Below are 22,726 nucleotides of genomic sequence, written 5' to 3' on the forward strand. Positions count from 1 at the left end.
CCTCTAAGCCATGAGGATTTTCTCCATAGTTCAACAGAGCTCACCTTCTAGGACTTAAGGACTGAAGCCTTTTGTATCTCTGCTGTAGAAGATTTTTGTCTCCATCAAGGAGCTTAATGAGGAACTCTGAAGTTCTTCAGCACCTCTGCTTGGTATTAGATTTCCCTCCTCAAACTCATGGCTTAGTGTATAAACAGAACTGATTTACAGCATGCAGAAATAAATGGTCTTACTATGTTTTCTTTATTGCAATTTAGAAAGCTTCCTGAAAGAGAAATGTGTACATATTAAGTTCTCTGCAGTTAAAAGAAGAAAAAAATGCATTAAAAAAGTTAAGAACTGCACAGTTAGTATCTTCAGAGAATTGTGAGCAGCATGACTCCATTTGTAATTTACAACACGTAAGTCACATAATTTTTAAAAACTAACCATTTCCTTCTGCTTTGGCTCACCAAAAGGCAATTTTATTGCGAAGCAGCTATGTATCATTAAACAGACATGACTACAAGACCAAGAGAGATTGCACAGAAGCCATCTGATTTCACTTTTCTTTATAATTGCTATATAGAAAAAAAAATAGCTGTTCCAGTCCAGTTTAAATGAAGATGTACATTTGAAGTATCTAACTGCAATATTCTCAGCTGAGGTAATTTGAGATTCTCATTACATTTACTACATAACACAAAATTTACTTTGGTAAATATGTGGCTGCTGTCTTTTCAGAAATCAAACTGCCAAACTGTCCATAATTGGGTAAAAAATTTAAAATCAAAATCCAATATGGTAGGTCAATCCAGTTACAAATTTGCTAAGTTTTCCATGAAACACTACTATACTGGAGAAAAGGGATTCAAACAGCTCTTAAAGTAAGTACAGCAAATAAAAAACCTTTCCAAGGTTTCAAGGCAATAAATGAAATTCACTATATGACCTCTATATAAATAAATGCAAAGATTTCTTGCATTATTTTGGTTGATTCTGTACAAGTTCACTAATTTGTTTTATTTAAATATAACTCTTGCAACAATTTTATCCAGAATCTTAATGAAAATGAAGAAGGTTGACAGTTCTAATATAGAACTTGCACAACAGTTATCTTAACACTGACTTAACAAGGAGAGACATATAAAAAGACATAGAAATGACACATTTTAAACTGAAGATGTTTTATCTCCGATTCACTATGAGGATGACTCTTATTCTTTAGTATGCAACTTCATTCTTTACCTGTTAAACAAAGTGTACAAGTTATCACAGCAAAATTTACAGAATAATTGACTTTGGCCTTGGTTGTACAAAGACCTATTTACACATTTGAGATAAGCAAGCACCTTCCTCCCTTTTAATTCTATACATGTGTTCAAGCTTTAAGTCTATATTTGGATCTACAAAATCTTGCAAGATAAAAATTCTCTCATATATACACCTTGGACCATTAGAGCATAGTGTCTTTATATATATATGTGAATGTATCATCTGCTAAATTACCCATTCTTCACATGGATGTGAAGCCTCACTTCCATAGTTAACTCCTTGGTGTTGATGGGTTTGACTGCTGAAAGCAGCTCTCAGTCTGGGGGGGGCAAACCAAATCATTGTGCAAAGAGATTAATGTGCCTCAAATTGCCCCCAAATGCAATCAAACTTGGAAATAAGAGATACATGTCCAAAAGTACATTAAATAAACACTGTTAATTGGGCGTTTAATTTATTTTTTTAGTCTGGTTCTTGAACGTAGATGGCAGATCATTTTAACGGAAAAACAAATTTCAACACCAAAGAGTTAATGCTATCTATGCATATCTGAAATAACCCAGTATACCTAAGGTTTAAAAATCCTTTAATTTGTCTTGTGACAATCTAGCAACAAGACAGATTTTTTTCTCAGTTAAATATTTAACCCACACCCAAAATGAATGCCTGCTATACAGGAGGCAATTATTCATTCCACCATTAGAATTTCTGAAGCACTGATAAGTTTGTAAGTACAAGAAAAGCAAGGTACAATTGCAATCAAATACATGACTTTTTACAGAAGGCCTCATTGTGGTAAATTATATACAACATAGTGTTCTCATTTTCCTTAAAGTGCTATCATAGTACTGATACAAGGTCATCTATTGTTTTAGGAGGTCTTTTAATACAGCACCAGCACTGGCATCAGGGGACACTGGCAGTGGTGTAAAAGTAGGCAATGCATCAGAAATAGGTTTCATAAGCAGATGTCCAGAACTACTAGCTGGTGTTATGAGAGGCACTGCTGCAGATCGAGGTGCTAAAAATGGATTTGCATCTGGTCTTCTACCCATTCCTGAGACTGGAGAATCTGGAATATAGAAAAACCCAAACCAAAAATGAAAACACTCTGTTAAAAAGCATTCCTAAATCTATCCAGTTTTTCAGCATTTGTTCGGAGACACGTTCTAAAACTGCCTATTACTTCTGCAACATGTAAGTCCTTGAAAATCTCCTAGCCATGGACTGTAGACACCTTCAAAGACTTATTGTCTCTGACTAGTCCCATAGAACCATAGAATCCTTTAGGTTGGAGAAGACTCTTAAAATCAAGTCCAACTGTTAATCCAGCAATGCCAAGTCCACCACCAAAACTCTGTAACAGCTCAAGCCACCCAAGAAAACATGCACATCTGACAGGCAACATGAACACCCTTTGCAGTTCACTTCACATGTGCAGTGCCAGACATGAAGTATCTGTCACATTGACTCCAGCACTGTGCAGAGGTGTAAGGGCACATGCACTACAATGCAGAGCACAAGAAGGTTTCCCAACACATGACACAGCTTTCCCAGGGTCAGCTCCAAGAAGACCCCCATAAATAAAAAGCACTTTGTAACAATCAACTACTTTAGGTGGATTGAAAGAGGGTTTTTTAGCATCTCTCTCTATCTCTGTACATACATATAATATGTAGGGGTTTGGCATTCAAGGCTTTTTGTTTTAATTTTCTTTTGAGTTTACAGCTAAGTTTCAAACCAAGCAAGCTTCTGCAAACCAGCAGGCCTATATTAAGGTGAAGTCTTAAACGCTTGTAAAAAGTTAGGTCCAAGCTGGACTAGCTAAACTGAGGATTTGAATTTTAAATTATTTAAGACAAAAGTTCATTAATTTAACATGTGTAATATAAGCTGAACTGTTCTCTGTCTTAGAAAAAGTCAACACTTCTGCACAGCTTACAGAGATTTCATACCAGGCCATACATTTAACTGATTTTGTTTGGGTTCTCTCTGAGCAACCAGGTTCTACACACCAGAGAGATGCTGCAAAGTTGCATTACTTGCATTCCTCACTCACTTCAACACAAGCTGATCAACAGGGATGCTGAAAATCAGGACTGGGTTCACTGCTACACTGTATCAAGTTGTCTACACAGCAACTGTTTGACTCCAACAGGTGCTGTTAAATCCTTCTGGTATCAAAGAGAATTTGGTTCCTCTAATCTTCTGTATTGAGAGTTTAGAAAGTGAGGTATAGATGCAATGGGAAGTAGAGACAGGAGAAGAATAAAAAAAAAAAGACAAAAATAGGACATGGTTGGGGAGAAGAAATCAAGTTCTTAATTTACAAGTGAGGAAGCACAGAAGCATTAAAATCGCCTTGAAAATTCTACCCTTAGTTATTTATGTTCTGTGTAAAGATTAGAATGTTACCTTGCAGTTGACTGTTGGGTGGAGTACTGCTAGTTTTACCAGTTCCTGCTGCTCCTAAAGGTTTCATGTGATGAACAGAGAGCTTGGGTGGGGGAAGGCTTGGACAGGATTCAGTTTCAAGGAATTTCACAAACAGTTCTGAAAAAGACTATAAGAAGCTACTAGTTATTATATTTCACTGATGCTCTGGTGAAAAGCACTAAGTCAAAAATACATATATACATAAAATAAAAAGCTGTCATGCCCTGCAATCAATTTTTTACTTGTACTTAGTACTGAGCAGTCCTCAGTGAGTGACAATTAAATTTATTTTCAAAATACACTCTTTGTTGTTGTCTCACTAAGAGGCATTTATATAAAATTGATAAACTCTAAAGATAACAAACATACTTCTACCATGGTTCCATTATTCATTTAAGCCAGTTATTTCAAGAATTCTATGCTATTACTGACATTACAGTACCTCCTTAGTCTTTACTCAACCAATCTCTCCTGCAGAAACACATAAAACCCAATCTTTTCTCTTAAAGCCCCTGCATGCTTTATTTCATAAAGAATCTCAAATAAAGGAAGCAAGCATGGAATGATTAAGATGTTGGTAGCATGACAAGATAAAATTTGGCTTAGTAAAGTCTGTCCTATTCACACAAAAGCATTAATTTTTCTCTTTTACTTCTACAGTTAATCAGACCACAGTCCTTTAGTAGCCTGTGTGCCTGAACTATTTTAGGGAGAAAAAACAAACCCCTACAGTTCAAGATTATTTTCAGAGATCCATTCTCAATATTTCTAGCTCAACTGAGCAAAAAACCAGTCAATCCAAAAACCCCAATCCCTCAGTGCTTGGTCCTTGAGTACATTATTTACTGGCCTGCAAAATGGAAAGTTCCATAGATAAACTGCTCCCGTGGATCATGCTATGATATCTGTTATTTTAAACTATTTGAAAACTTAAAATATCAGTTTTATATGCTGTACATAAGAGGCATTAGCTGCAGCAGCTGAAAAAGCTTTTCATTTTAAATTTAAAGGACATATGGGAACACAATCATCAAAATACAATGTCATCATATTCTATACTGTTGAGAATTGTGTAATTCCATACTCTCACATACATTTAACTTCCAGCATTCATAGTTTGCAAGATGAAGTCCATACTGTAAGAGAGTGATGCCAGGAACCAGTGTAACAGTAATTGTCTTCTGTATTAGAAGACAAGATTTATCACTGTGTCATTTTCAATGTTGAAATATTTCCTTAGTGCAGGAAAAAACCTTTTGCCAAAGCAGTTGCACAAAACAATTAAGGCAAGATCCAGCAGCACCAGTAAATGCAGCTCAATATACTGATGAACCCAACATGGGCATTAATATGCAACTTCCCCATTTTTCCACTCAAACCAAGAGAATGAATGATTATTTCTTACACTATTAAAAATGTTCTGATGAGTTGGTCTCAAAGGTGTACTGGGAACACTCTTTGACCCAGCTCCTCCACCAAGCCAGCCAGTCACCCATCTTGTAACTCCTCTTTGCTCTTCAGATAGTAACTAGAGAAGTATTTAAGGAAAACAAAGTTAGGAAACAACAAAAATAAAGCAGCACATAAAAGAAAGTGAATTAATACGAGCTGTAATGCTACAAAATGTGTCACTCAGCGATAAATACAAATATTTATTATTGTCAAAACCATATTCTCCACCTCCCAAGAAGGTGGCAGTCTAAAAACTTGTCTCTTTATTTAAAAACATAAGCCTCACATTTTTCAGTAATAACTACTGGTACATATATAACAGGCTTACTTTTCTGTAACTGATATATTACAGCTACTCTACACAACAGCACAAAATCCTTTCCTTTCTGCATCAGCATTCCTCAGCAAAATGAAATCTACCCTATTAAAACAACATCATCAAAAGATTAAGATCATCATATAAAAAAACATTAAAAAGTCCCACTTAAAAAAAAGATGGGATGAAAGAAGAAAAAACACACTTTCCCCACAAAATGTGCAGGGACATTTAGTTCAGCAGCAAGTCATTCTATTTTCAGATAAGGATACTGGAAAAAAAAAAGAAAAAAAGGAAAAAGAGAAAAGAAAAAAGGAAAAGAAAAAAAAAGTGCCTTGTTTTCTGCAAAGTATTACCTGATCAAGTTCCTCCTTTTTCAGTCCCAAGATGCTTCCCATTAACCTTAACACTTCAAGACGTTTGTTTTTTGGAGTATGAAAATGTCCAATAAAGAGATTTCTCATCAACAGCCTGCAGAATAAAAGAAGGTAGTTATACAAGCTGCTATTGTGTAACAGCTGACACCATAATAATGGTGCATTTATTCCTCATACTCTTCCCTAATTTACAGTAATACAAATCAACACATCAAATACAAATAACTAAAGGGTACCTCACCAATTTCCTCTAAGTTATTTCTTACACAGCGTGGATTTGGACAGTATTAGCAATATTGTATGCAGTGAGGTGAAACTGAATGGTAACACGAGCAATTTGGATGTACATACTACAGTCAGGGAAAATGCTTGTTCTAAGATCTTGATTCAGCAGAGTATTTAAAAAGAAAGCTCTGTGTAGTGCCAAACCAAGACATAATGAAGGGGGCAGGGGAGCCCATCTGCCCTATCCCTGTTCCAGTTCTGCTGGGTAGAAAAGAAAAAAAAAAGCACCAAGGAAGAGATTTACATGACATCCAGGTGATGCAGACACATGAAAAGGCCTGCTGTTCACACCCTGAACATTATAAAATATGTTCATTAAGAACTCTTATCTCCATTTGCAGAGCTGATGCTACAGAAGTGCACTTCTGCTTAACAAACACATCAGTGAGCCAAAGTCACATATCTGTTGGTTTTACTAATCAAAATGACTATTTACAACCAGGAAGCAATTGAAAAATGTCAAAATAATAAAAGTGTAATTACAAGGCAACATACAGAAGTACAGTCCTCTACTACAGTTGCAACTGTGAGTGCCACATCTGTACATTGAGAGGAATAAACCCAAAAAGACCAAAATCTTTGACCAAATCTTTCATTAAAGACTTACTTGTCCACTTTCCCTTCTGTGCTGTTCATAAGGTTCATTAATTTATTTTGCATATCTTCTAACATTTCTCTTCTGATCTCACCTATAAATGTAATGTCACAACAAAAGAAACAAAAACTTTGTTGCAAAATTGATCAGTAAAACATACCTTCATAAATATTGCTATGGTGCCTTTAAATAAAAAACAAAACCATAAAATTGATGTGATTTTTTAAAAAAGGTGTCAACTTAGTAAGTCATTGCTATTTGAAACCACAAGCTGAAATTTCAGGAATGATACTCAAAGTTAAAGTACAGGACCACACATTAAACAAACCCATTGCAGAAGGTTTGATGAACTGCTCTTTTCTATCTAAATAATATAGAACTAGAAAGAAACTCTTCAGCAAGGTCTGAATCTTCTTCAGTCTTGAAGATTGGTAGCAATCTTCTTCATAATGACCAAATTCCATGGTGGCATCAGGTCTTTTTGATCTCTGTCCATAACCTCCAATATTATCCAAGCCCAGATATTCTGTGTACTCTACCATCAAGTTGCTCCTTTGAAGCACCAAGGAGTTCTTAAGTTTCCTAGATGCATTATTTGCTAGCAGAGCAACATCAGGAGCTTGTTGACGGTCTGCCTGTTCTGTTTGGACCCTTCCCACTCCTGTGTCTGATGCAAGACCTGGAAACAGCATGCTGGGACACACTAATGCACCATAGAAACAGTGTTGTGCTTCAAAATTCAGTATACTAGCAAGAGAGGCAGACCTACATAAGATTACCCCTACTTTTGGGAACAAAACCATGAATGGAAGAGATTAAATGCTATCATGAACCAAAAAAAGACTGAGAAAAAAATGGCAAACACTTCAGTTAGGCATCATGGCCTGCAAGCTGAATAAGTAGGCCAGAATTATAAGTCAATGAGTATGAGGTGGCTTAAGACCAGAAAGACAGCAAAAGTGTCATTCCTCACCAAACTGGCGTTCTGCAACATACTCCCTCTGAAGCCTAATAAAAGTACAATTAAGCCTTATTCACACACAAAAACCTGACAAATATACTGTAAAATGGACTGTCCATGTGAAGACCAACTCTACATTACAGATATAAGCAGATGGGATGAACTTTTTCTCCTCTCTCCCTATGAGGTGTAATGCTTACCTCCAAATCCTTTGGAAAAACTGCTGGTCAGCTTAGTTTTTAACAGTTTTTGGGCTCATGTTAGTTAAAAATGCTTCATTAAAAAGCCACAAAAGATACACTTTTCTTTCATCTATCTTATAGTTAATTTCTAAAAAGCCTCAACATTGTAAGAAAAATGACTTCTATGAATTTTTTACAACCTTGAAATAATCTGTGGTGCATGGAAAGGGATTCCGCTCATTTCCACAGCTTTCAATCTTTAATAAGTACATGGCACAACTACGTTGACAAAACATGGTTCTCAATTAACACTAATTAATTAACTCCATGAGAATTCACATAGAGATTTCATATGTATACACATCAAAGAGCCAGTCTGTGAAATGGATGCAACCTAATATGCCCTGTTCTCCTGTACTCCACATCTTTATGCAAACATTTTACTTCACAAATATGAATTTTAAGGAGTACAAAATAGAACAACCTAATGTCATGCTGGGAAAGTTCTTATTCAAGGAACACACAGAGTAAGCTCCTCATTCAGAGCAAGTTAAAACTAAAGGAAAACATGTACTATACAACAATCTATCTTGCAACAACTACATCCATATGCATCAAATTCCATTCCAATAGTGTGACTGCTCTTCAGCACTTCTCTCTCAACACACCAGGGTGAGGTACAGGAGAATTAATTCATGGTTTAAACGTTTACATTTACTTAAAATTATGCTATTTTGTAAATATGGTTAAAAAGGACACCAATACTTGAAGGAAAACATAGGTAATATGATTATAGAATGATATAGCTGCAGGAGCATACATAGGTGAGTTGTTATTTGCATGTCCACAGAACAGAAGGGAATAAAGAGTTATACTACCAATGCCACAAAAAGATAAACAAGCAGCGTTTGAAAACAAATTTCAATTAAATTTTACACTGTTGCTATTTCTCTACAAAGCAAGACAATTGTGAGTTGCTTTTTCAATTTTTATTAATTTCATTTATTCCTTTATGATGGATCTTAAAACAAAAGTATTAATAATTTAAACAAAATGAAAAGCATTAATAATTTAAATGAAAATTTATATCAAAGAGGATGAACTTTTCAGGACCACTACACAGCTATATCCCATCTACAGTGATTATGCAACTTTATCTTAAAAATATTTTTTAAATAGAACATTTCCCTCAAAAATAGAATCCTACAGCTGAAAAGGACTTAAACATGTACTTTTGGGGTGTATGAAAAGACTAAGTAACAAAAATGTCCTGAGCCAGAACTCAGCATGGACTGCTGTAAACCAGACATTTACAGTGTCCAATAATTTGTTAACCATTTATGGCAATCCAGAAAACTGCATCTGGTACATCTAATACTTTTCCATTAAAATCACTTCTTCTGCCAAAAAATTCATGAAGAAATCCTTCAAAAGATTTGGCTAACAAAACTGTGTCTGGGAATGTATTTGGCCAATCTGCAATAAGACATTTTATGTTTTCTTGTATAAATAGAGAATACGAAGTGTTATTTTTTCTTTCTATAAAAGTCATTATTTACTCTACAACAACATTAAAGTGCTATTTCCTTTATGCAGCAATTCCATTTCAATTTTTTATCAAGTAAATTGCTTGCCAATACAACACTGCTTGATACTTAGTTTTCTCTCTGAGTTTAAACCCCTCCTGCTTTCTTAAGCAAGGTTTTAACAAGAAAATAAACAGTAATGAAGAACTTCCCATTTAAGAGCAATATTTGCCTATGCCAAAGTTAATTTCAATCCAGGGTTTGTGAACTTTTGCTGTGAATGTCTGTAGTGAGACATAGACATACAGATCAGTCAATTCAAAAACAGATCAGTAGTTGTACATTATGTAGCAGCTTGAAATTTAATTGAGCCTATAAAATTCATATGTGAACTCAGGAACCACATCTATGATGCCCACTTGGATATCAAATTGCACTTGGAGAGAAGTAAATTTAAGTAAGTACATATTCAAATATGTAGCAGAAAAGCAATAGACTGTTTTTTGTAGAGCTCTTGCTGGAATCTTGAAGATTTTCAAATGAGATCTCACACCATCTATCTGTCATAAGCAAGAATGCTTCAAGAAAAGATCACTTATTACAAGAGTAAGACTTATTATCATTTAAAAAGGAATAGCAATAATTAGTTGCATATGTTGAAAGCATGAGTTACTACTGCACCCAGCAGAGATGGCAGTCACATCTGTGCAAGAGCTGCTGCCTCTATGTCTCTTACCAACTGCACACCTTTACCTCACTGTACTCCTGTATCTATGTCAAATATGGTAGCTACTTTGGAAAATCTGACAACATTCGGCATTTCACCAACTTTTAAAAAAGACACTTACAGAGCTAAATCAAGTGTCTTGGTATTTACAGGGAAAACCCCCAAAACCCAAAAAACTTCTACAAAAAACTTTCTACTGTTTGAGAAAGATGTCTAACAGAACGTAAATATACTTTTTCATATTTGCTTTATAAACAAGAAAGTCCTCAGAATGCGGCACAGAATTAGTCCCTCATAGGATATGAATTTTGGTAAGTTTCTAGGAATACTACATTATCTCCTCAGCTGTTGAAATATTTTAAGTAGAAATAAAAAAAATGTACCTTCTTTCTTAAGTTCTTCAATCTGCTCCTCTTTGATGTCAAGCTGCTCAGTAAGCCTGGATGCTGCATCCAGAGCTGCATTTGCCTCTTCTAAACTCTCCTAAATAGAGGGGAGGAAAGGGAAAAAAAGAAAAAAAAAAAAGAGAAGCAGAGAGATCAATATCACATTACCCTAATACCACACACATCTTTCACAACAGATGAAGAGACTGCAATTACTTGTTCTTTCAAATAACTGGATTGTAAACACCCTCAGAAAATAGAGGGTCAGCAGAAAAATGCTATTTTGCTTGCTCAGTGAAGAATTACAATCTAGTTTCACAAAGTTCAATTTCATTATTCAGCCCACCTGCAGTGATACAACTTTTTCTTCTAGGTTTTCTGCTTTCTTCTTCCATTCTGCACTCTGTTTTTGGTGTCTTTCCAGCTCTGCTGAATACATAGCCTTTTCTTCTAAAGAATTAAAAATAAGAGCCAAAACAAAACTATCTTAATTTACAACAAATAACTCTTCTTGGGATATGAAATTGCAAAACCTCAGCATTATCATCTGGTCTTTATGAGATAGAGGTGGAATTCAAATTCCATAAATGTGATATTGATCAATAGTTTTCACAGAATTGGTTTTTTCAAGTTTTTTAATAGAGAAGAGATTCTGAAGTTCAAGCTATCAAAAAGGAAACGAGGTAACTAATACTTCAAAAGCAACAAAATATGGTAACTATTCAGCTGCAAAATACTTGTTGCAATCTTTGCTACTTCTTGACAAACCTTACCCTGCTGGAACTGCTCTAGTACCATCTGCAGGTTGGCCAGAGACAGTGCATACTGCTTCACTTGGTCCTGGGAGATGGTCAGCTGCAGCATGGTTTCATCTCTCTGCTTGGAAACGAGGTTTAACTGCTCTTGCAAAGATTCAACTTGCAGACTAGCCTGATGACTTAATGAAAACAAGATACATTACTTAAATAACAGAAATTATCACAGTGAAAATTAAATCCTACCAAAAAACATCTTACCAAAATTTTTGAGCACAACTTACAAAAATTATGGTATTTTCCCCCCGATTCCTCTTTAAAAAACAAACAAACAAAACCAACCTAAAAAGAGATTTAAAAGAAGTCTGGCAACAAAATTTTGACAATCAAAGAAAAAAATCCTCATGAACTTCTTTTGTTTGAAATGCATTTTAAAAAATCCTACTTTTTGTTCATTATTATAACAGCATCTTAAAAAAAATTTAAAAAAATTATTATCTTCCTAGTTGTCTGCTTTGATTACTATGAATCAATAGATCTTTCTACCAGTTTTTACTTTTAAGCCCAGTCTTCAAGAACTTAGTGTATCTTCCTACTTACTAATGACTGAATGCTCCACTTAATTTCCCATTGTGCAAAGATATTCTAGCCTCCCAGATTCTGCTACTCATGAGAAATTCAGTGCATCTTGCTCTAAATGTTTACACTATGAAGAAGGAAGTTCTCAGCAGTGTATACTTTCCATGGTTATCAGGCACAAAGTACAAATGTGTAAGTGTCTCTAAAGCAATTCACAAGGCATGACAGTCACAGACAATGCACATTTGTGCATTGAAGTATATAAAATAAGACTCTTTCAAACTTTAACACACAGCTAAATTGATGGGTTAAGGATTTTTTTTTCTAGTTCTAAGCACCGTGGATGATGTAAGGTTTCAACAGTTGTTACTGAAAGGAAAAATACATTAAATTCTTGACAGTAGCCAAGTCTATTTCAAATCACCCTCGTGATTCTGAGTTACAAAAGTTTGTATCTTTTTGATTTTTCAAGTGCTTAGTATGTTACAGGACAGCAGCTCAATATAATAGAGACATCAGTACCAGTTTAGTTAACTATGATATTTAAGACTACCTGGCATTCTCCACTGCAGTAGATGAAGATGCAAGTTTTTCTTCCAAAATCAAAACCTTTTTTCTTAGCTTGACCTCTCTGTCTTCTGCAGCTAAAGCCTCTCTGGTGTATGAGTCTTCCATTTCCAAAAGGTGATTCCTCAGCCTCTCCAGTTCCTGATTTAGGCGCTGCTCCTTCTCATGCAAATGCTGCACCTGTGGAGAACATACCTTAAGTTGCTTGGACTGCCACTTCATATAAAAAAAATTAAGTAAAAAATGTAACACGTATCCACTGAAGCACACTGCAAGTGTATTAAGTGCTTTTAACAAGTGACTGCTACTAAAATAATCCAAAAAATATTACTGATGCAATTTCTTATTATTTTCTCGTTTATTTCTTGCAACTATAAATTATTTGGTGGTACCTCACTCTGCAGGGCACTACTCTCCATTTGCTTCTGTTTGAGTGCTACCATCACTTGGTCTCTCTCCTGCTGAAAAGTAACAGCCTTTTCCTGCATTGATTTAACTTCATTTAACAGCTGATTCAATTCTCCTGTCTTGCCCTGTTGAAGACATAAACAAATATTTCAAACATGGCCAACAATTTTACCTGAGGCATAGTCTTTGCCAGGAAGAGTGTAAAGATACAACTAATCTAACAAGGAATAGGGCAGGACATCTATGGCCTTGCAACACAGAAAAATATCCAGGAAGCATATTACTTTGAACTTGTCTAGTTTGAAGAGATGGTCATAAGTATGAATGTACATACCTGTTCTTTGTCTTTCAACAGCTTCTCAAAAGCAAGAGCTTTTTCCTTCATTGAGTGAGACTCAAACTCTTTCTCTTTCAGCATCATTGAAAATTGCATATTAGTCTCCTGAAGTGCACGGAATTCTGTTTCTTTTTCCCTGCACCTTGTAACTATTTTTTCATTTTCTTCTTTCAGTTTTCGAATATCCATTTCTAAAATTAAATTTCTTTCTTTTAGATTAGTTACAGCTTGCTTCAAAAGCTCATTTTCATTTTCTTTGTTACTAAGATTTTCACTCACAGAAAGTAACTGATCACTTTTAGATTTAATTAATATATCTTTTTCTCTTAGTGACTTCTGTAAGACATCATGTTTTTCTTTGATCTGTCTCATCTCTGATTCAGTTCCTTCTTGACTCTTTCTTTCAATCTCTGATGCTGTAGCAACAGAATCAGATAATCGCTGATTGTTTTCCTGAAGAATCCTGATAGTTGAATCTTTTTCTTGTAACTTTTTTTTCAGTTGTTCCAACTCATTTTGAAGGAGTTTAGATTCCTCATTAAGTGCTTCAGGAGGACTGCATTGAACACCTGAAAGCTGTGAAACGGTAGCAGCTGTTGCCACAGATGGTGTTACCAAATCCAGTTTGCTCAGGAGAAGATCCTTAGTGTTATAAAGCTGTCCTATGCTGTGTTGAACTTGTGCTAATTCCTGGCTAAAACTTTTCAGCTTTTTCTCATTCTGTTCATAACTCTGAATCAAGCCATTATAATCTACCTGCAGCCTTGAAGTACTATCACTTTCAACTGAAATTTGTGCTTGCAGCCTGTGCAACTCTTCCTGGAGGTGAGCTGACTCATGCTGCATGTTCTGGACTGTGGTTATTACTTGTTGTTTCCACTCTTCCATTTTCTTTACTTGCTGTTTCAGTTTATCACGTTCTTGCAGAAGTTCCTCAAACTGGTTACTGTTCACACCCCCTGCCCCATTATCAGCACCTGTACTGGATGTCTGCAAGACAGTCAATAAGGTTTGGCATTTTTGACTTAGGGCATCGATTTCAATGTCTTTTTCTCGAATGATACGGGACAGATTCTGAATAGTTTCTCTAGACATGTCTTGACTGCTGTTGTCAGATCTACTGGATAACCTTCGGTTCTCCTCTTGCAACCTCACCAAAGCTGCTTCTTTAGCAGCGACCATGTCCATGATATTACGATATTCTGTTTTTAACTGACTGTTCTCCCTTGTCTTTTCACTTAGAACTGCTAGTACTTGTTCTCTTTCCAGTACATAAGCTTGCAGCTGCTGCTGAAGGGAAAGAACATCCTGTCTGTAGGAAGCTGAGGAAACTCTAGCATTAAGAGCTTGTATTTCTAAATCTTTCTCTTGAATGATCCGAGTAAGTTTACCAACTTCATCCTTAGACAACTGATCGATTCGCTGACTTAGAGAAACATTCTTTTCATTTAACAGCTTAATCTCCATCTCTCTTTCTTTGATACCTTTGACCAGTCTTTCAATTTCAGCTTTTGATAAGTCATGTTTTTCATTTCCATTTTCTCCATTAAGAGTCTGAACCTTGGTTTCCTGAAAAAGATCAGAAGCATCAGTCTGAATAATCTGTCTCTCTTTGTGCAACTGAGTTTTAATTTGTTCAATTGTTTTCTGCAAATTTTTGATTTCCTCATCTTTTTCTAAAAAGAGTCTTTCATGTGTGACATTCATTTGCTGACACTGCAATTTGGACTCATCTATTTCCTTTCGCTGCTCCTGCAGTGACTGCTGAAGTTTCACTGTTGCTTGATTCTGATCTTCTATTGTTTTTTTGTGAACTTTTATTTCTTCTTCAAGATTATTCTTTATCACTTTTAACTGTGTTACCTCACTTTCAAGTTCAATAATAATATCTAAAGTTTTAGGCTCAACCACAGGTGTAGATCTACTTTGCTGATCCTTTAGCCGTTCAATTTCTTCTTTCAAATGATTATTTTCTTCCTTCATGACTGCAAGACTTCTGTCTTTTTCCTCCAAATTCTGTTTTAAGACATCCTGCTTTTTTGAAACTTTCATATATTCCTCAAGTTCCTGCTTCACCTGTGAGGCTTGATTTTTGTATTTTTCAATGAATACCTCTTTCTCTTTTATGAGATCTGTCAACTGCTTTTGTCCTCCTAAGCTAGTAGTCAACATCTCTTTTGTTTCTTGATGGTCAAGCTCCATCTGCTCAACAGTCTTTTTAAGCTCAGCAAGCTTAAAGTCTTTCTCTTGATGAAGCTTCACCAGGCGCTCATGTTCGAGCTGCAGGGCACTGGTATCCATACTACGCGCCTTTGACAGATCTTCAATAGTTTGCTGGTAATTACGTGCCTGTTCCAAAAGCCTCTTCTCTGTCTCATTTAATTCACTCTCTAACTGCTTTTTTTCCATTTTCAAAGCCTCTACAAGAGTGTCTTTTTCCAAATGAACTTTCTTTTTCTCAGAAATGGCATCACTTAACTCCTGTTTTAGTTCTTCAATGGCTGCCATCAGCTTTCCATTTTCTATTCTGAGATTAGACAGAGATTTCTGTAGATCTGCATTTATTTGTTTGCCTTCTGAAACATCCTCCTGTAGTTTTGCAATTTCTACTTCTCTTTCTTTCAGAATCAGATCTTGACAAGTGTAGTTAGACTCCTCATTGTTTTTTTCTGTTAACTTGCTCAAGGATACATGAAGTTCCTCCTCTCTTTCTTTTAGTCTCTGCTGCAACTCTTCAATTTCTTTTTTACTATGCGAATTACACTCCTGGGCTTTCCTTAATTGTTCCTGAAGATCTTTAATATTGTCTTGTAGCTGCTGCTTAGTTATATGCAAATCATTAAGTGCATATGAACAGTGGCTTAGTTTTTCTTTCTGACTATCTAACTCTTTAAAAGCTTTCATCTTCTCAGTTTCTAATTCTGATACCTTCTTTCTTTCACAATCTATGTCAAGCTTCAGCTGTTTGATGATACTATCAGTTTCTGTGTGTTGCTTCGACAGCTGCTCTTTCAGTGTAATCATATGCTAGAAATGAACACAAAACAGAATTCATTAGGGTAGCAAAAGCAGCTGAACTATGCATTTCATTCATGTCTATCCTCTAAACAATAAAAAAATTGAGAGGAAAACAATGTTTCTTAGTTGCCAACCTAAGTAGGATCAACTAGTCAATGCTAAATTAATTAAAACCAAATATCAAATAAGAACAGATTACATTTCCCAACAAAAAAAGAAAAAAAAAAAAACCACCACCCCTAAAAGAATCATAACTACCTAAATGAAGAAATAAAAAAAGACCTGTTTAAAAAAAAGAACTGTCAGAATTTGTCAAGACATTTGGAATTCAGCAAACATCTATTGCTAAAAAAAGGGTAGCATTACATTTAAGTTACCTGTATATTCTATTTTCAACTTTTTGTTTCAACTTTGGATTAATTTCATAGGTGATTCATTGGTAAATCAATAAAATTGAAAACACATGGCTTGTAGCTCAAATTTCAGGTCAAATATACTGGAACTCTGACCAAGAGGTATAATTATATATAATTGGTGACTTTTTTATTTCATGAATGCTGATATTATAAAGAACTTGCAATAAAGTAACTTAAATATTCAACATAATTAAAAATTATAAAGAAAATGTTTCAAAAATCATTGTAATGCATACTACCTAAGACAGATCAGAATATTACCAAGATAAATTTCATCAGAAATGTTGCAATGAAAAATCAGGGACTATTTAATTGGACTTCGTAAAGTAACATCTCTTATGGACAGCTGACACGCTGTTATTTCATCTTGGTCTATAACAAGTGGGTTTTACTTGCACTTCTGAATTTCACATTGAGATGGTAGATAGAGAGAAATACTGGCCCCAAGTATTGGTTTTTAGACCTCAAAAGATAACTTATATTTCCCTGCTATCTATGTTCAAAGATCAACTTAAAAGACAAATACACATACACAGAATTCAAAACATTTATTCAGCAGTTCAGTAATTAGTTGCAGTATTTATTACCTGAGTAGCTTCTTGATTCTGCTTGTCTAGTTCTTCCAACTCTGCTATTAATGTTTCTCTTTCTGCAACACTTTCATCTAATTCATGTTTTTTCCTTTCCAAATCTTGTCTTAACTGATTTATTTCTGAATTCTGATCCTCTGTATTCGAAGAAAGAATATTCTCATGTTTATGTTGTGCACTTGCCAGTTCCTTCTCAAGTCCCTCAAAATAAAAAAAAAAAAATTGTAAATATCAGACTTTATCTAGCTGAAATTACATTAGAATCGCTAAGCCTGCATAAATACTACCCCAGTAAAAATTTTTTGCTGGGAAGTATTTCTCTCTACCATTCATACATACATATTTATTTCTTCATCACTGCATAAACTTCTGCACAAAAAGCATGGTATGGTAAGAAGTTATATCCACCTCTGAGGTATGGACCGACAGCTGGGATAAACTAACAACTGCAAGAGCCACCCCAAACACAGCAGGCTGCATGGTGGGACAGAAGTTTTAATCAAGGGCATCTAAACAACATCATTATGAACAATGCTATGGGAACTCTTGAGTGCATGCAAAACACAGAAATACTCAGTTGAAAAATACTAATGGATACAAAGTAAAATAAACTAAATCTCTCAAGTCTGAGAGCTCATAAAGGACCAAGACAACACCACCAAGAACTAACGGTGTGATATGTTCCACTGCCTCACTTCATCAGTAAGATGGAAGGCAGTATTATTATGAGCACTACACAGAAGAGAAATATTTCACAACTGGAAAGTGCCAAAACTGAAACATGCTAAAGCAGAAGTGAAAAATGACATATTTTACAGAATATGCTATTAGTACTTTGAAAATGTGTGTTATAGCTTTCTAGGCAATAATGAGATGGGTAGAACTTGAATGCTTTTCCTAATAGAATACACTGTGGAGTTTCACAAGCAAAAATGCATTGTTTCCATAAATTCCACATATAATTACAGAATTCAACTACAATTATTTCTTTTTATATTACATTGTTATTTATGTAGAAATGCAAACGTTAAAAAAAACAACAAAACAAAAAACCAATTTAGAAATTGCTTTACCTGATTTAAACTGGAAAGTCTTGCTATTTCATTTTCTGCTTCTATAAAGGAAAATGAAATCAAATAGGTAATTTACTACTTTTCAAACAACAATAAAACAAAAACATTCTTCCACCTTGCCCAAATAGAACTCTGCTGCTCCAAAGAGAATAGTTTCACAGCATTTTGTGATGACAAGCATCAGTGCCATAGAGGACTCAAACATACCATCAGTCACCACACCTCAAAGCAGAGTATTACTCTCACAACTCAGCCCATATTAGGGGGACTTTGGCACTAGAGTTCATCAGTTATGAAATATTAAAGTATTTTCTACCTACAGATATGTTTTTTAAACAGGTATGTTAGTGTTTCCTTAAGGAGAAGATAGTAGCAACTGAGTATATTTATACATACACACAAAAAAATGTACTTTTTGAATTTAAACAAACAACTTCTATTGAGGCTAACTTAAAGACAAAAACCCCTACCAAACAGTTGGCAGACATGATTACTTCCCTAATCAGAAGCCCCTATGACAACCACATTAGTCCTAATAGGATTCTCTTTTCTGTTTCATCTTACTTCAATGGACAATGCTTTTCTAAAACAGCAATACTTTAAAGGTGCATATTCAGTTTTAAATTAAAAAATCAAATTTTGAGTTTTAGAAGTGAAAACTTGTAAAAATATACTAAAAAAACCATAATAATAATAAAAAAATCATAGTACCTAACAATGCTTGCTGTAGGCTGACAACATCTTGTGGTAGTGATGTCTTTGATTGGAGCTGCTTCTGTTCTTTCAGGAGAGCATCTTGCTCTGCCACAGACCTTTGAAGCGCATCAAAGTCAGATTTAAGCTTTTCATAATCTTGTGCTATTTGGATTTTTTCTAGCTTTGCAAATTCTTGCTCTTTCAGAAGATTTTTGTTTTCTGCTTTGGCAGAAGATAATTTGTGATTTAATTTTCTTATTTCTTCCTCTAGGTCCTTTACAACCTGCAACTCTTCCACCTGTCCTCCATCTGGACTCTGAGCTTTTTTTTTCTGTTCAGTAATTTTAGGGTCATCCACAGCATCAGTGCTCACACCATCTAAAAGACAAAAGAGATTATTTGCATTATTAACCAAAACCATCACTCTAGATCTTGTACTTATCTTCTTTCACCTCTTCTCCTGACAGAGGGAGATAGACTAAAACAAAGACATGGTCATCATCAACAGAAAGCTTGGTTAAATAGGTTTAACATTTGGAGCTGTGCTATACATATTACGGGTAGGACAAGGAGCTTTTTGAATACTTTCACATGCGTGGCTCAAAATAACTTTAAATATTAGTGTTGCAAGACATTTTGTTTGCAATTTAATTAAAATATACTTGATCCCCACCTCTCTTGGTGAGGAGATGACAATCTAATTTATCAGGATTTGGAATCTCTCAATTTTCTAAGAATAATTTATCAAATCCCACCTAATTAAGATTGATGCAAAATCCATTTATAATTTAATTACATTTCAAAGGTTTGCCAAATAGTTGTTACAGAGAAAAATTTGCTCCAAATAACTTGCTAAATGATGCACAAAGGTTTTCAACTGAAGAAAAACATTTTTCAAAATTAACCTTTTTAAAGATCCATCGTACTCTCATACTATACTGACATTCATATTTCTGTACAATCTTCTATAATTCCAGATAAGTTAGAGAGTACAAAAAGGCATCATCAGAAGAGTGCAGGGAAAAAAAGTTAAATGAAAGCACACTACTTGTGAATTCACTTCTGTGTCAGTTCCAACACTTGACCCTGCCCTAGTCCCTATTATGTTGTCAGACAGAGTGACCAAAACAAAAAGATAAAATATTCTAGTTCTTCAAAAGCCACTAACAGTATTTATTTTGCAGATAAGTGGTGATGTAAAAGATAAGGGACTTCTGCCTTCAACTTCCTTAAATTAGTCCTGCTGGTGTATGTATGTGAAGTGAAAAAACATATTACATCTTAACAGGCATCTGATTTTAAGGAATAAATTCCCTAGCAGTGCTACCTTTAAAGTTAGAGAAGCTGTAAAAAAAAAAACAAATCTTCCCTTCTTTCCAAGAAGGGAATAGATCTCTTGTTCCAAAAGGAGAGTATATACTCTCTTGAAGTCCAAGTTTTACCAGGTGAATATAGAGGTTTACAGGCAAAGCTTATGTATTTGTGCAAGGAAGCCTCTTGAGGAAACCCAACTGGCATTACTATATTTAAGGAGGATAAAATACTTACAAGGCAACAAAAAGTTATTTGAGGGAACTACTGAGCTTCTACATTATAGTTATACCACACACTAAGGTGTGGCCCTTATGGCAATGATAGAATCACAGCACAGTTTGGGTTGGAAGGGCCTTTAGAACATCTCGTTTCAACACCTGCATCATCATGGGCAGGAATGCCACCCACTAGATCAGGTTGTTCAAGGTCCTATCCAATCTGGCCACAAACATTTCCAGAAATGAGGCATCCACAGCTTCTCTAGGCAACTTGTTCCACTGTCTCACCACCCAATCTTTGGGCTTTTGTCAAGTAATCCAACTGGCACACAGTACTTCTCATAAAAGTTATTTTTTTACCCTGTTACTTTGTTATCTTCAATTCGGTATGTCTTATCCCTACCTACATTCAGTTTAAGTTAAAAAACCAACCCAGAAAGTGCAAAATTCAAATCACAACAATTGGTATGTATGCAAAACGACCCTCCAGAATGATACATTCCACAGATGAAATGCTATCATTCCAGTGCTCAAGCCAACCAGAGTGAATAAAAGATATGGGACACATGTCTTAAATATGAAACTGAACTGAAATTGAAATTTAAATTCTAAACATGATGTATTTGATCTATATTGTACTGCTACATGCACATTCAGCATTTTAATCCAAATTCACCCCACATAAAATTAAACAGAAAGCACGTGGTAAGAGAGACCTTGCTGTAACCGATTCTCAAGTTCTTCAATTCGCTCTTCATATTCACGCAGCTCTTCTCGGTGTCGACGACTTAACTCTACTAACTTCTGTCTGTGGGCATCCTGCAGTACTGACAGCTCATGCTGATGTTCATCTATTTCTTGACTTAAATTCTGTTTGAGCTCCTAAAAATATCATTAGAGAAACAAAATGGCAAAATACAGCACAGTGTCTTCTTATGTAAGAAATAGGACAATACAAAAGAAAGAAGTTTCCCCCAGTCTAATTCAATGATTTATTGAAGGATTTCTCACAGAAGTCAGGTTATTTGATCTTTGTTGATTGGGATTTTTTAAGCACATGGAAAGAAATTCCTTTAAAAAATATGTTTACACAAATAGTATGTTCTCCACAAGAGCAAATACTAAACTAATGTAAATCAATTACAAGTCTTACATACAAAGTGGATACACTAGAATGCACTTTTAGTAACTTTCAAGGATGACATGTAAAATCTATATTTTATACCTTCAACAACAAAAGGCAACATGTTTCTGAGAAGGGAGAAAATATTCTGTGTATCTAAAATCCAGTTTCATAACTGATCAACAGTTCACAAGTGATTTGCCCTTGTAAATACTAATGTCACCGTTTCAAGCTAACATACTGTAATTATCAAATCATACAAACACCCTTTCTCAGAGTAACTGTTTTAAAATATTGTACTGCTGACTGAAGGGTTGCTATGCTACTACATGCCCCCATGCATTTTTAATATTGTTATAATAGTGTTAGTTAAAATATTTACAAGTCATGTGCAAAACCATACACCATTTACACCATACACAAAACCATGAAGAGTAAGGCACAAGAAGATTAGTTTGTCATCTTACCTTAACAACATTTTGTAGTTTGCATATTTCACTTTGTTCAGCATCATTTGTGCCTTGCACTTTGGAAGACTAAAAAAACCCAAACCATATATCCATATGAAAAATGTGATAAATATATGTATTTTTTTATCAAAGTGGTTCCTCTATTGATACTCAAAAGTAGAAAACAACAAAGCTAACATGCAGCAAAATAAAAATCCACTGTAATTCTGATTTTTAAAAAAATACATTTTAATGGAAACATTTTAATTTTTCATGGATTTTTATTATTACATTACTACATATAATGGGTAAAAATTTGGAGTGAGGGTGTAATTGCTCATAGTAGGACAAGAGGGTTGTTTAGTTTTGAGTATTTTCACATGGGAAAAGTATATCTCTGAAATCAGGCTATACCTGAGAAATGGTAACTCACATCAGCAGCAGCTTGAAAGATTATATTTATATTTGTCTCAACAGACCATGAATTATAACTGACATATCAAGGACTGGGAGAAGAGGAAGTATAAAAGCATCCAATTATCCAACCACTACTTTGAACAGTACTGTGCTACCAATAAAAATTAGTAAGATAGCCAAGAGGAAGGGAAGTATGTTTTTGAAAGGCTGAACAACAATGAAACCCTGAAGTAGCATTCTAGGTGAATGTTCATGAAATCTTTTACCTA

General features: G+C 34.9%; 1 protein-coding gene across 1 annotated transcript in view; it reads right to left on the reverse strand.

Annotated features, from left to right (window-relative positions):
• Positions 1-220: 220 nt before the first annotated feature.
• TRIP11 (thyroid hormone receptor interactor 11) overlaps positions 221-22,726 on the reverse strand; it is a 28,109-nt gene continuing 5,603 nt past the window's right edge. Inside the window, exons 5-20 of the mRNA XM_066551899.1 lie at positions 22,059-22,127; positions 21,185-21,350; positions 18,952-19,314; positions 18,241-18,281; positions 17,165-17,368; positions 13,141-16,170; positions 12,791-12,931; positions 12,385-12,578; positions 11,271-11,434; positions 10,844-10,947; positions 10,495-10,594; positions 6,728-6,809; positions 5,815-5,929; positions 5,096-5,218; positions 3,670-3,817; positions 221-2,326 (exon numbers count right to left, since the gene is read on the reverse strand). Coding sequence (XP_066407996.1) covers positions 2,118-2,326; positions 3,670-3,817; positions 5,096-5,218; positions 5,815-5,929; positions 6,728-6,809; positions 10,495-10,594; positions 10,844-10,947; positions 11,271-11,434; positions 12,385-12,578; positions 12,791-12,931; positions 13,141-16,170; positions 17,165-17,368; positions 18,241-18,281; positions 18,952-19,314; positions 21,185-21,350; positions 22,059-22,127 — 5,253 coding nt within the window. The 3' untranslated portion in view covers positions 221-2,117. The remainder of the gene's footprint in view (positions 2,327-3,669; positions 3,818-5,095; positions 5,219-5,814; positions 5,930-6,727; positions 6,810-10,494; positions 10,595-10,843; positions 10,948-11,270; positions 11,435-12,384; positions 12,579-12,790; positions 12,932-13,140; positions 16,171-17,164; positions 17,369-18,240; positions 18,282-18,951; positions 19,315-21,184; positions 21,351-22,058; positions 22,128-22,726) is intronic.

The sequence above is a fragment of the Molothrus aeneus genome, chromosome 6, assembly GCF_037042795.1.
Source record: "Molothrus aeneus isolate 106 chromosome 6, BPBGC_Maene_1.0, whole genome shotgun sequence".
NCBI classification, from domain to species: domain Eukaryota; kingdom Metazoa; phylum Chordata; class Aves; order Passeriformes; family Icteridae; genus Molothrus; species Molothrus aeneus.